The 14,585-nt window shown below is 26.6% G+C and overlaps 2 protein-coding genes across 2 annotated transcripts; both read right to left on the bottom strand.

Annotated features, from left to right (window-relative positions):
- Positions 1-993: 993 nt before the first annotated feature.
- Positions 994-6,524, bottom strand: LOC122725003 (receptor like protein 21-like). Its single transcript, XM_043961405.1, has 6 exons — positions 6,387-6,524; positions 6,180-6,237; positions 5,083-5,220; positions 2,916-3,053; positions 2,734-2,808; positions 994-2,342 (listed from the first exon to the last, which is right to left on the bottom strand). The coding sequence occupies exons 1-6, from the start codon at positions 6,522-6,524 to the stop codon at positions 994-996; spliced, it is 1,896 nt and encodes a 631-aa protein (XP_043817340.1).
- Positions 6,525-6,555: 31 nt separating this feature from the next.
- Positions 6,556-9,693, bottom strand: LOC122725139 (receptor-like protein 14). The gene is made up of 2 exons (XM_043961941.1): positions 9,243-9,693; positions 6,556-6,656 (listed from the first exon to the last, which is right to left on the bottom strand). Exons 1-2 carry the CDS (start codon positions 9,676-9,678, stop codon positions 6,571-6,573), a joined length of 522 nt encoding a protein of 173 aa, XP_043817876.1. The 5' UTR covers positions 9,679-9,693; the 3' UTR covers positions 6,556-6,570.
- Between the last annotated feature and the right edge of the window lie 4,892 nt (positions 9,694-14,585).

Raw genomic sequence — 14,585 nt, 5'->3', positions numbered from 1 at the left:
GCTGATCTTAAATGATGGTTCTAGTTCGACTGATTCCACCGTATATCGCCAAATTGTTGGATCTCTTCAATATTTGGCAATTACGCGTCCTGATGTTTCTTTTACAGTGAATCGGCTGTCACAGTTTATGCATGCACCGACGCAAACTCATCTTCAAGCACTGAAACGTGTTTTGCGATATCTCAAAGGAACCATACATTATGGCTTATTTCTCAATCGAAATTCTACTCATACTCTGTCTGCCTTCTCTGATTCTGATTGGGGTGGTGTCCTTAATAATGGGCGGTCTACGACTACTTATGTTCTATATCTTGGTTCTAATATTATCTCTTGGAAATCTAGTCGGCAAAAGACTGTCTCACGATCTTCTACAGAGGCTGAGTACAAAGCCTTAGCCAATGCTGCAGCGGAGGTATTTTGGGTTCAAAGTTTATTACAAGATTTGGGAGCACCAATATCACAACCACCAGTCCTTCATTGTGATAATCTTGGTGCGACTTACTTCTGCGCCAATCCAATCTATCATACTAGGATGAAGCATCTTGCACTGGATTACCATTTTGTTCGCGAGAAAATTAATGCTGGACAGTTAAGGGTTCTTCACATAAGTTCAAAAGATCAAGTTGCTGATGTGCTTACAAAGGCTTTGGGAAGAACTCAGTTTTGTTACTTTAGAACCAAGATTGGAGTCTCCAATGGCGCCTCAATCTTGCGGGGGCGTATTAAGGATAAAGACTAACTATAACAGTTTTATCTATTTTTAAGTATTTGAGTTATAGCTGTATACTTATCTTGTATTTAGTTAGTTGTAGATATTAAGGATAAAGACTAACTATAACAGTTTTATCTATTTTTAATATTTGAGTTATAGCTGTATACTTATTTTAGTATTTGAGTTATAGCTATATACTTATCTTGTATTTAGTTAGTTGTAGACTTGTATTATATAAGCTTCTGTAATACGTTCAGTAAATAATACAAAAACCCTTTTCTCTATAGTATCAACCATGCAAAACCATAGAGAGGTCCTCCTTCCCTTCCAAATGATAGATTATATAAGCAGTGGAGTATAGATCCCGAAAAGGAGTTCCTTGAGAGATCCAATAAGTTGACATTATTTAGCTGACACAACCAATTTGGAATGAAGCCATTGAAATAATTTCCTCGTAATAAAAGAACTCGTAAACCACTTAAATTCTCAACAGATTTATTAAGAATGGTGCCTGACAACTCGTTGTCGCTTAAGTCTAATGCGTTCAGTGTTGAGATATTAAGCAAAGCTTTAGGTATTGAACCACTGAATCTATTACCTTGTAAATTTATTTGTCGTAAAGAATTTCCATTGAAGCAAGAAGGTAAAAACCCAGAAAAAGAATTATAAGAAAGGTCTAGATACTCTATCCGCGTTGAAAGAAGTTGGTATGAAATCTGACCTTGAAAAAGATTATCGCGCAAATTGAGATAATTCAATCCTGTGAAGTTACCCATCCAGTGTGGAATCTCACCGTGCAATCGATTGTTGCTCAAATGTATCACCTCTGGGCCATAGCTTTGATGACTAAAATTGGTGAGTAAACTTGATAGGGTTCCTTCGAATTGGTTGTCATTCAATTCCAAATCAGTAATTTGAGTCAAGTTAAACAATGCTATCTGACCATGAAAATTATTATGAGATAACCTCACATAGCTCAAGGAAATGCAATTTGAAAGCAGTCTCTCTTGAACTTCCCCTGAAAAGTTGTTACGAGACAAATCTAAAGCGATCAATTTACAGTCATCGCCAGTAGAAAAAGGAAGATCACCTTCAAAATGATTTCTGGCTAAATTAAGATATGTCATGCTCGGAAGTATCTTTGCCCCAATTTCAAGCTGGCCATTGAAAGAATTATTCATGAGATTTAGGATCTCAAGTCCTACATTGTTTTGAAGTAACCAATAGGGAAATCTTCCTTTTAAACTATTGTGAGAAAGGTAAAGTAATTCCAATTTGAATTGGAGAAACAGAAACTCAGGAATACTTTCGAGACCACAATCTTTCATTATAAGAGTCTTTAACTGAAATGATGGAATCCAACCATTCTCAAATGTAATTTTGTTGTCACTTAATTTAATCACCTCAAGACTAGAATAATTGAAAGAGAATACACCCTCGAGATGATTATGGCCAAGATCAAGAGATTGGAGCTTAGGTGGCCAAAATGAAGGAAGATACCCTGCTAGTTGGTTTTCAAACAGATGTAGGAATGTGAGAGATGTCAAATTGCCAAGGCATTGAGGGAGAGTGCCTCCAAATTCATTAAAGCTGAGATCTAAATGTTGAAGATCTTTTAAACCACACAAACCTATATTATAACAAATAAAAAGATTATTAACATCAACATCTTCTCTTGCAAATGATTATGACAATTTTATGAAAAATCCTTTACTTTAATCCTAATTATAAAAATAAGTTAAAAAGTTTGGAATTTTTGGTATTCTAATAACTAAAAGTTCAAATTAATTTGAAGTGATTAGCTAAAATTGTAAAAGTTCTTAAACCCATAAAACTAATAACACGCACAAAATACTATACTGCCTTTTAGTTATTTTGCAACTAAACACTTATTCTATTAAAAACAATTTATCTTAATATTTTAGTTTAATAAAAACATTTGAGAAACTCATTTATTTTTCATAAAAATATTCAAATTTATAAATGTAAAGACAAATTACACAAAGAAATTTAAAGTTTACCTTTAAATGATAGGGTGCTATTAAAATTGTTATGACTTATATCCAAGAATTCTAAGCTCTTTAAATTCTTTAATTCTGCACAAATAGCAGGAAAAGAGAAAAAAAAAAAAAAAAAGAATGGAGTTAACTAGATGTTGTGGTAGAATGAATGTAAAGAAAACAATTTTAAAAACCAAACATACCTTGGAAAGAAAATGAACCTCCCATGTAATTGCTTCCAAAAATTAAAGTGTTGAGTGATATAAGAGCTCCCAATGATGATAATATGCTTTTATTGAATCTATTCCAACTAATATCTAACTTCTCCAATCTTTCAAAACCTGTAAACCATTTAAGGGTAATGAAAAAAATATATATATAGTCAACTTGTTTTCTCAAAATTACAATTTAATCCAATAATTTTAGTTTTCATAATTTACTAACTTATACTTCATCTTATATTTCTGATAATTTACTAAATTCTCATAAACTAAAATTTTATACTAACAGTATTAATTTGAAATGTTAATATTATTTACTGTTACTATATATTTTATTTAATTTGATGACCATTTTATTTAAAGTTATTTTTAACTGTAATGTAAATGATAAAAAATAATTTTAATTATCTCTCAAATTTTATTTTGTTAATAAAATAGTATTTTAATTAAATTTTTTATTTAATTTAAAAATATGATATATATTATGCAAAGAGTATAATAAATATAACATTTTTATAATTTTCCAATATGAGTTACATATTAAATTTGTAAGAATAATTCTATTAAAATATTTATATATTTTTTTATTTATATATATTTGTAAGAATAATTCTATTAAAATATATATATATATATTTAAAAATTTTAGATTATTTTTAATTATGTATATTTTTTAATTTCACATAGCAAATTATAAGTATCTACTTTACATTATTCTTATATTTCTTAATTATATATATTCAATTAATAATAAATATTGTAGGAACTTCTTCTATTAAACTATCTAATCAATAGATTACGTCAGTATGTTGAAATTTATTATTAATTGTAATTTAACTGTCTCAAAATTTTATTTTGTTAAATAATTATATATTTTTATTTAAAACATAATATATATTATGTATAGAGTACAATAAATATAATTTTTTATAATTACTTCCCATAAGAGTCACACATTAAATTTTTAAAAATAATTCAATTAAATATTCATATTTATAATTTATTTATTAAATATTTATTAAGTGTAATAATTTATCATCATTTTCATAATTTATATAAAAAAAATAGTGTGCTCCGCATTATAAACAATAGATTGCTGTTTATTTTCTTAAAAATTAAATAAAAATAAAAAAATTATCAAAGTGTACAAACAAGTAAAAAAATCAAATTAACTAATGTATTCAATAGGTATATAAATTGTAAATGAGAAAAAAATATACTCCATCTGTTTTATAATTTTTTTAATTTATTTTTTCATACATATTAAAAAATATAATTTTTTTATTAATTTTTTAATTATATCTATTTTAAATATATTAAATTTTATTAAATATTAAGAGGTATTTTGAGAGATTTATTGAAAATAAAATAAAATAAAATAGAATTATAATAATTAATTTATATATTACTATAGTCTAAAAAAGAAAAATAAATAATAATTTTGAGATAGTTAAAAAAATTGACAAAAATTATAAGAAAAATGGAGTATTTATAATATACAACATAAACATTTCAAAAAAAAATCTTAAAAATTAGAATAGTAATTAAAATTATATTTATTATATTTAGACATATTATATGTATATATTTTAAATATAAATATAATATATACTCTATTCGATTTATAATTTTTATCTTTTTTTTAATTATTTAAAATTATTTTTTATTTTTTTACTATAATAACATATAAATTGACTAGTCTTATTTAATTTTATATTATTTTTAAAAAAATTTCAAAATAAAATTTAATATTTAATATTTTTAAGATAGATATAATTTGAAAAGTTAATATAAAAAATTATTTTTGTTAATATATGTAAAAAAGACAAATGAAATATTTATTTAAATATAAAAGCAGATTTATTTTATTAAATAAAATTTTAAAAATAATTTTAAAAAATTGAGAATAAGATGAAGAGTATGTGGTGTTTCAATCCGTAAATAAATTGCAGATGAAATTATCATTTATTAATAAAATCAAACTTTAATGGTTAATTTGTTTTACTTTAAACTAAAGGTTTGAAATTTCTCATGATGAACTTTAATAACTAATTTGTTTCACTTTAAACAAAAGAACTAATAATAATCATTAATTAGGTTATATATTAAACTTAAGTGTGAAGAAAACAATTTCAATAATCAAATATACCTTGATTAGGAAATGAACCTTCTATGAAATTGCCGGTGAGAATCAAAGTATTGAGTGATGAAAAAGCAGCCAATGATGATAAGATGCTATTATTGAAACTATTCCAACTAATATCCAACGCCTCTAATCTTTGAAACCCTGCATACCATAGGACTTGTATGTTATTTCATAACACAATTAATTAATTAATCACTTTCATATAATTAAATTGCAAAAAAATAAATATCTTGAAATATTATTATTAATTGTGATTTAAATAATAAAAAATAATCTTAATTATTTCTCAAATTTTATTTTGTTAATAAAAGGATTTTTTAATTAAAACTTTTAATTAATTTAAAAATATAATATATATTATTCTAGAGTATACTAAATATAATATTTTTGTTATTTTTTGATATACGTATAAGAATAATTCTATTAAAATATTTTTATATATAATTCATTCATTAAATATGTCTTAATATAATAAGATATAATAAATATTATAATTTATATATTCTTATATTTCTTAATTATATATATTCAATTATAATAAATATTATACTTATATATTGTATTATTTTGACATGTTTATAATTATGTTTCAGTTATTTTTAATTTTTAATTTTTTAGTTATTATGATTTTGCAGAATTATTAAAAACATTTGACAATTCCACTTATTTTTCATAAAAAAATAATTACTTTACAAATGAAAAGACAATTAAGTAATATAATTAAATATTTACCGATTTTAATATTCTTAATTTAACTTATTTTTTATATATGTATATAAATCAAAATTTTTAAAATAGCGATGATGAACAATTTATAAAAAAATAAAATGGCTTGAGATTGTATTTCTCAATTATAAAAAAAATATTTAGTTATTTCGTAGTCAGACACTTTTTCCGTTAAAAATATTTTAATAAAATTATGATTTATATTTTAGTTATTTTAAAATTTAATTTCAGTTATATTATTTTAACGCAAAGTATGAATTTATGTATATATATACTATATATAATAAAATCTTAAAAATAATATTGAGAAATATTTTGGCTTATACATAATTTTATAAAATCATATATAAAAATGTCACGCCACAAGAACTCACAGCTTGTCAACGTGCAGCACTTGTGAGGTTGTTCTCCCCAAAACCCACACAAGTAAGCCTATCCAACAAACCAGCAATGTAATGGGCAAATGGGAACAATCACACTAGCAAAGAAGAAGAGAATTGCAGAAGGAGAAATGTGTATTTTACTAGAGTGGCTGTACAATTTACAAGAGCTTTCACAAGGCAAATAATCTACTTGCTTGCCCCATTTTTGTCGTTGTGGAATTTCTTCTTCCCCTTATCATTCTTCGAGGATTCTTTGGAGAATTCCACCAGAGATTCTGCCACCGCAATGGCAGAAGTCAGATTCTGGACTCCCCGTCGCTTATTTGAGAAATCCATTTATTATTTTAAAAATAATCAATTTATAAATGCAAAAATAAGAAATTTAAAATTTACCTTTAAATGATAGGGCACCATTGAAATTGTTATGACTTATATCCAAGAACCGTAAATTGTTCAAGTTCTTTAATTCTGCAGAACAAGAAGGACAAAAAACAGAATGTTGTGATAGAATGAATGTAAGGAAAGCAAATTCAAAATTAATCAAACATACCTTGGATAGGGAATGAACCATTCATATTATACATGTCTCTAAGAATTAAAGTGTTGAGTGATGTAAAAGCTCCCAATGATGATAATATGTTTTTATTGAATCTATTCTCACTAATATCTAATATCTCTAATCTTTCAAAACTTACAAAATATTCAGTGTTTAAATAAGGGTAATAAAAAAAAGTCAAATTTTTATTAAAATAATTTTTTTTATCAAAATTACAATTTAATCTAATAGTTTTGATTGTCATACATATTTATATATTTCTTATTTATATATTCAATCCTAATAAATATTATATATATAGTAACTTCTTATATTATCTTCGGTAATATTTAATTTTATTGAAACTTCTTCGATTAAAAAATATTTTATAAAATTACAATTAAAGTTAATGTGATGACCACTTTATTCAAATTTATTATTTTTTTTTTTTTTAAAATAGGGGATGGGGGGAGTCGAACCTTCGACCTCACAAGACTATAAGAATGCACTTTCCACCAGGCTAATATTCAAATTTATTATTAACTGTAATTTAAATGATAAAAAATAATTTTAATTATCTTTCAAATTTTATTTTATCAATAAAATGGCATTTTAATTAATTTTTTTAATTTAAAAATATAATATACATTATGTTTAGAGAATGATAAATATAATATTTTTATTATTTTTCATATGAATTACACATTAAATTTATAAGAATAATTCTATTAAAATATTTATATATATAAATTATTCATTATATATGTCTTAATGTAATAAGACATATGTAAAATGCGAATTCAATAATTTATTTTAAATTTTTATACTTTAAATAAAGAAATTATTGTGTTTGGCATTACTTATTTGTGAAAATAAATAAAAAAATTAAATTTTATAAAATAAATAAAAAATTATTAAATTAGGACTTATTTTTCTTTAAAAAAATTTCACATAATAAATTATTTTTTATTATTTAATTATAATCTAAAAAAATCACTGGATATATATATATATATTCATGCAATTCCAGAATTAATTCTATTTTTATGATAAAAAATAGAAAATATATTTAAAAATTTAGATTATTTTTAATTATATATTCTTTTAATTATGCCAATATTTTTTAATATGAATGTAATATATATTCCTTTTATTTTATAATTTTTATTTATATTTCTTTTAGTTGTTCTAAAATTATTGCCATTTTTTTCACTATAATAAGGTATAAATTGACTATTATAGACATATTTAATTTTATTTTATTTTTAAAAAACTTTTTAAAACATCTATTAGCATAAAATAAAATTTAATATATTTAAGATAGTATAATTAGAAAGTTAATAAAAAAAATTATCTTTCTTTATATGTATAAAAAAGCAAAGTGAATTAAAATCATGAGACGAATGGAGTATTTATTTAAATACAAAGCAGCTATATTTTATTAAATAAATTTTAGAAATAATTTTAAAAAATTGAAAATAAGATTTAAGAGTAGTGGTCATTCAATCAATAATCAGATATACTTTGGTTAGGGAATAAACCTTTCATTGAGTGTTGAGTGATGGAAGAGCAGCTAATGATGATAAGATGTTATTTTACGTATAAAAAGGTAAAGTGAATTAAAATTATGAGACGAATATAGTATTTATTTAAAAAATTTAAAATAAAATTTAAGAGTACAAAGGGCTCCATTTTATTAATTAGGGAATGAATCTTTCAGGTAATTGAGTATCAAAGTGTTGAGTGATGGAGTAGCAACCAATGATAATAAAATATTATTATTGAATCTATTAATACTTAAATCCAACTCCTTTAATTTTTGAAAACCTGTATACCATTCAATTTGCATGTTATTTTATGTCACAATTAATTAATTAATCACTTGCAAGAAGCCAATTCATTGAAGTTCAAATCCATAATTCTAAGTTGCCTAAAAAACCTTTGGCAATTTGATTTTGCAGAACTATCATTTAACGATTCCAGTTAATTTTTTATAAAAAAATAATTATTTTGCAAATGCAAAGACAATTCATCTATAGGAATTTAAAGTTTACCTATAGTTTATATAATTAAAAAAAAAAAGTGAAATAAAACTTGAAAACAGAAAGTATGGTTGAGTGAATTTCATTGGATTTTAAAATTGAATGATTTTTAAAGATCAAATATACCTTGTATAGGAAAAGAACCTTTCATTCTATTGTCGCCAAGAATCAAAATTTAAAGTGATATAAGAGCACACAATAATGATAAGATGATATTATTGAATCTATTCAAAGTCAGGTCTAAAACTTCAAGTTTCTTCAGTTTTAATAATCTTTCACAACGTGCATATGTTTAGAAATTAATATATATATATATAAACCATAATAATCATGTTATTATGGAAAATTTTATCATGTTATTAATAGAAGAAAATTTTATCTAAACATATCATGAAAACTATATTTAAATATTTTATATTTAGAAAATAAATATAAATGTGAAAATAAAAATAGATTTAGAAAAGCATAGTATATTACCTTGTTCACCAATGGAATAATCGAAATGATTGTAGGATAAATTAAGAGTTTTGAGCTCTTTCAGTTGCTGGAACATTGACAAGTTTACATACCAACTATTTTCATCGTTATAAAACGAATCACTCTCTAGATCATATTGTCGTCTATTGTTGAGCGAGAGCTCAGTCACGTGACCGGTGGTTGAGTTGCAAATTACACGCTCCCACTCACAACAATTGCTGGTTGGATCATCAATCCATGAAGGAAGAAGATGGTCTGCGTCAAACCCATTTGATCCAATAAATGCCTTGAAATCTAAGAGAGCCAATCTCTCTTCTTCAAAGCAACCTTTGTTTCCATGGATTTGAATCCACATAATCACAACACCCAACAATAAGCACTTTGCTATGTTAGCCAACTCCATTTGGAAATGCAATGCTCCCATCCACCACTCCATCCCCTTATTTATATTCATTCATAACTATTAGTCTCCCATCACATCCCTAATCACAAATATTGAATTTTTTTTTTTTTTAACAAAAGGTAACTTTTAAAGTCTAGATCAATAAATAAATTAATAAGCCATTTTAATTTTTTAATGTGTAATAATTAAAATTATCAATTTTTTTTTAAATATTAAATAAAATATAAAATATAAATCAAATAAGCCTTTGAAGCAAAATAACATATTCATTTTTAAAGTTGATCAATGAGTTCTTACTCTCTATTCTTTTCTTTATTTTTTCTTTTTTATTTTTGGGATTAACATTTTTTGATGATTAATTCATATTTTAAACTAACTGTAGATCAATTTTTAATGATTTCTGCTTAATTTTGATTCAGTTTAAAATTTATATAATTTTAATTTTTTTAAATTCATAGTTGGAAGCAAATCAAACTGTAGAGATTATATTGCAAATTTTAATATTTTTAATAAAAATTTGAGAGAAAGGGTTTAGGCCGATTACCATTTTAGATAGTTTCAATCTTAAATTGAGTTAAAAATCATTAATCGATTTCTATCTCAAGTTTAATTGAGCTAATGGTCTAATTTTAAATTTAACTGTACTCAGATGGACTTTGAAGAGAACTAAATGGAAAGGAGTGCAATTTGGTGTAAATTGTGGGAACATTATCACTTCCATTTTGAAATTGAAGATTTGGAATGATGGTTTAATTTCAAACTTAATACCTCCATGGACTTTGAAGAGAATGAAATATGAAAAGGAGTGCAATTTGGTGTGAATTGTGGAACCACAATCACTTTCGCTTTAAAATTGAGGATTTGGAATGATTTAGATTTTGTCATCAAATGACTTAATTAACTTCTTTATATTTATTTTTTCTTTTTTCTTTTTTTATTTTGACGTTGTACAAATTATCATTAGTCGTCAGAATTGAGTTCGATAGGATTTTCGACTTCGCCTACAGTTTGCGAATTACTTTATGATCGATGATTTTTTATATTTTGTTGTTTTGTTAGATTTATAGTTATTTTTTTTTGATGACTTGATTAATTAACTTCTTTTTATTTATTTTGTTTTTTTTTTTTATTTTGACGTTGTGCAAATTATCATTAGTTATCAGAATTGAGTTCGATAAAATTCTGTTGTCTGCTCGTTAAATTTGGATCACAGTTTTAGATAAGACAAAACTTAGTAGTCCCATACAATTCTAAAATAGTCTCTGCTGATTTTTTTTACAATTAGCTCTAAATTTATTTAAAATTAAAATTCAAATAAAAATTTATTTTTACCGTAAAAATATAATAAAATTATGAAAATTAATATGAAAAAGTAGTGAGTTTTACAACCCATTAATTACTAAATGAAATTTTTTTTACCTAATTTTCAAGTTAAAATGTTTAAGACACCATAAAGCTTAAATAGTTTTTATGTTGTTGAATTATTTGAAATTGCAATAAAACATCCAAAAAATTCAAGTCCTCATTCTCCATCGTTTTCTACTTTTTATAGTGGATTGTGTAATCTAATAATTTTTAAATTTTTTATAAACTCTTCAACACATTTTTTTATTTTACAACATTAATTTTATAGGATTAAATTACAAAAATATCCCTAAATAATGTTATTATTAACAAATTGATCCTTTTATCTTCAAACACATTAAAACAATATTAAAATTAAATCTGTTTCACAGAAAATATTTTTTATATTTTTTATATTTTTTAATCTTTAAAATACTCAAAAATCAATAAAAATATTTTTTTAATTAAAAAAAATAAAACCATTTTTTTAAAAAATAACCTTTTTTTTTTAAATTTTATTCAAATCTCTAAATATAATTAATAGATCATCCAAGTAAGTCAGTGTATATAATGTTTAAAACTTAAAAAAGACGCTCAATTTGGTAAATTCTTAGAAGACAACGTGGGCCAATCATCCAAGTAAGTCGGTGTATATAATATTTAAAATTTGAAAAAGACGCTCAATTTGGCGAATCCTTAGAAGACAACGTGGCCTTGTTGTTGACTTGAAATCAACTAATTGATTGGGATAGTCAAGTCTTCTTTAATTTTGCTGATAATTAACAATTCAAATATTATTAATTAATTTATTCAAAATTTCCTAACCATTTAATGGGCAATGGCCAAACCTTACAATGGACTTGTAAAAGGACAATAGAAAAGAGTGTGAAACAAAAAGGAATGATCATAATCACACATCCACTCTGGAATTCTTTTTAACAAATAAATCTGTTCTTTCTTGACAATAATTATTTATTTATTTATCAATTTACCAATATAATCTTATTTAATAAGCATTTAAAAAATTAAAATACATTAATTACAAGAATAATTTAATAATTTGAATTATTTAATTGTTAATACAGTAATATAAGTGAAGGATATACTAGAAATATAATATAATCTCAAATTTCAATCATGACATACAATTTATATATATATTAAAAAAATATTGAAATAATATGATTCGGAGAAAATTTTTATTATTCTTAAATTATTTAAGAATTTTTATTTTTAAAAAACCTCAGTTAATTATATTAAAATTGTTGTTTTTCATATTGTTTTCTACTTTGATAGTGGATTTTCTAATCTAATATTTTTAAAATTTTCTATAAACTCTGCAGCACGTTTTCTATTTTACTACATTAATTTTACAATGTGGGCCTTGATGTTGACTTGAAGTCAACTAATACATTGGAATGGTGGTCTTCTTTTACAGATAACCATTTCAATAATTTATTAATTTCCGTTGCCAATTTTTCAAATCTATTAATAATCACACATCCACTTTGGAATTCACTTTTAATTAATTAATATGAGAAAAAATAATCCTAATTTATCTTACTTTTTAAAAGTCACACCAAACATCTTAAATAAAATTCAAGACCTTTTTCTAATTAATATTATAAATAATAATTAAGTCATGATTATTCAATGAAAATTAGCATAGATCATAGGACAAAAATTTATGCTTGGTCTACTTATCATTTCTACGTAATTTATTATTTATTATTATTATTATATTTAAAAATTTTTGCAGTAAATATATAAAATTTTTAATAAAATTAATGATAAAATAGAATATATTATTTTTTGATGACCGCTGGTTTCACCACCCTAATATGAGACCGAACCCACGATGACAGTGCTAGCCCAAGGTTCACGAAACCTCTCAAATGGGTCGGCCCAGACTATTCGGCATTGAAATCGGGCCTCCCTTGAGCCTCAGTCTCTTTACCTCCAGCTCGGTCATGAGACTCAGCAGGAGAGGGGACAACCGACCCGGCCATCTAGCAGTTCTATTTACATGCGTGTCAGGGGGAAATTAAATGGTCGTTTAGCATGGAGCAGACGTCTGACGCTTTTGTACGTACATATCTGTACGACAGAGACATATGGCCCAGTAGCAGTAAGGCCGTTAGACGTCACTAGCAGACAAAAGAAAAAGAATAAAAGGAGAGGAGCACCCTCCTCTCAGACCAAGCTGACTCAACTACTGTAAACCCTTATTTTTCTGGATCTCAGAACATCAATTGACGCCGTCTGTGGAAAACGAAGGAGATCTTTCCGTCACCAGAGCTCCGCTCTTACAAAACCCACTGAGATCCACAATGGCCAACCATAACGAAAACAACATTACCAATATCCTCAATGATCTGAGCTCTGCCCAAGAGAGGCAACAGTTCTCTTTTTCCAGCCCTATAACTCCTAATAATCAACCACCAACCCCTTTTAATCCCTCGCCGAGCTCGACAGGGAATGTACCCGGAGCCACCTTATCTAACCAAGACCTTCAGACCATGGCTCTCCAGTTGCAAAATACCGCCCATTGGTTGGGGCAAATGATGCAACAGAGGGGTCTCAACACCCCATCGAATGCGTCACCTATGGTAGAAGGAATCCAAACCAACGAGCCCCAGCCTACCTCCAATCACCCAACCCCCCAGCAAAACAGTAGAGAAACTGGAGAAAGAGGCAGAAGGGCTAATGAAGAGGAAGAGCCGGAGGCTAGAGCCCACGAAAGAAGGGTAAGAGAGCTGATAGAGAATGATGAGGCAGAAAGTTACTCTGCTAGAACAATCAGAAGAATAGAGAACGAAGAATGGAAAGAGGAGTATCGCAGGGAGAAGAGGCCCAGACAAGAAGAAGAAGATATAGATCAAAAACTGCAGAAAATGAGAGAACAACTCCTGGTCGAGTTGGGGGCGAAGGATCACAGTCAGACCCTCTTACCTGCATCCTCACCTTTCTCGGGATGGGTACAGTAGGAGACCATCCCCAAAAAATTCATGATGCCGCCTATGTCAGCATACGACGGAGCGGGAAATCCGAGGGAGCACGTCCTTAACTATAAAACTTTCATGGAGTTGCAGACCTTATCAGATGCCTTGATGTGCAAGGTATTCCCTACGACGCTCACGAGACCAGCACGGGCGTGGTTCAATAACTTGGAAGCAGAAAGTATTAGAAGTTTCGGAGACCTTGCCAATATTTTCATCAACCGGTTCATAGCAGGATTGCCAGCTGACAGAAAAACCAGTTACCTAGAGACTGTCAGGTATAGGAGGAATGAATCCTTGAGGGAATATGTAGCCCGTTTCAACATGGAGGCCCTGTAGATCCCTGAACTAGATGAAGACAGGGCGGTGGAAGCCATGCAGAAAGGGACAACCTCTCCCGAGTTCTTCGGCTCGCTGAGCAGAAAGCCCCCTACCTCGCTAGCAGAGCTGATGAAGAGGGCTGAAAAATACATAAGGCAAGATGATGCCTTGATGACGAGCAGATTCGCCAAAGAGGCAGCGGACAGAGGAAAAGCCCCAGAAGAAAAGAGGCCGAAAAGACACGAAAAGAGGCAAAACAAAAAGCCTGAGACATAC

This window comes from Manihot esculenta, chromosome 11, assembly GCF_001659605.2.
Source record: "Manihot esculenta cultivar AM560-2 chromosome 11, M.esculenta_v8, whole genome shotgun sequence".
Lineage (NCBI taxonomy): Eukaryota > Viridiplantae > Streptophyta > Magnoliopsida > Malpighiales > Euphorbiaceae > Manihot > Manihot esculenta.
Note: the sequence above shows the minus strand (reverse complement) of the source record. Positions and strands in the feature narration are given on the sequence as shown.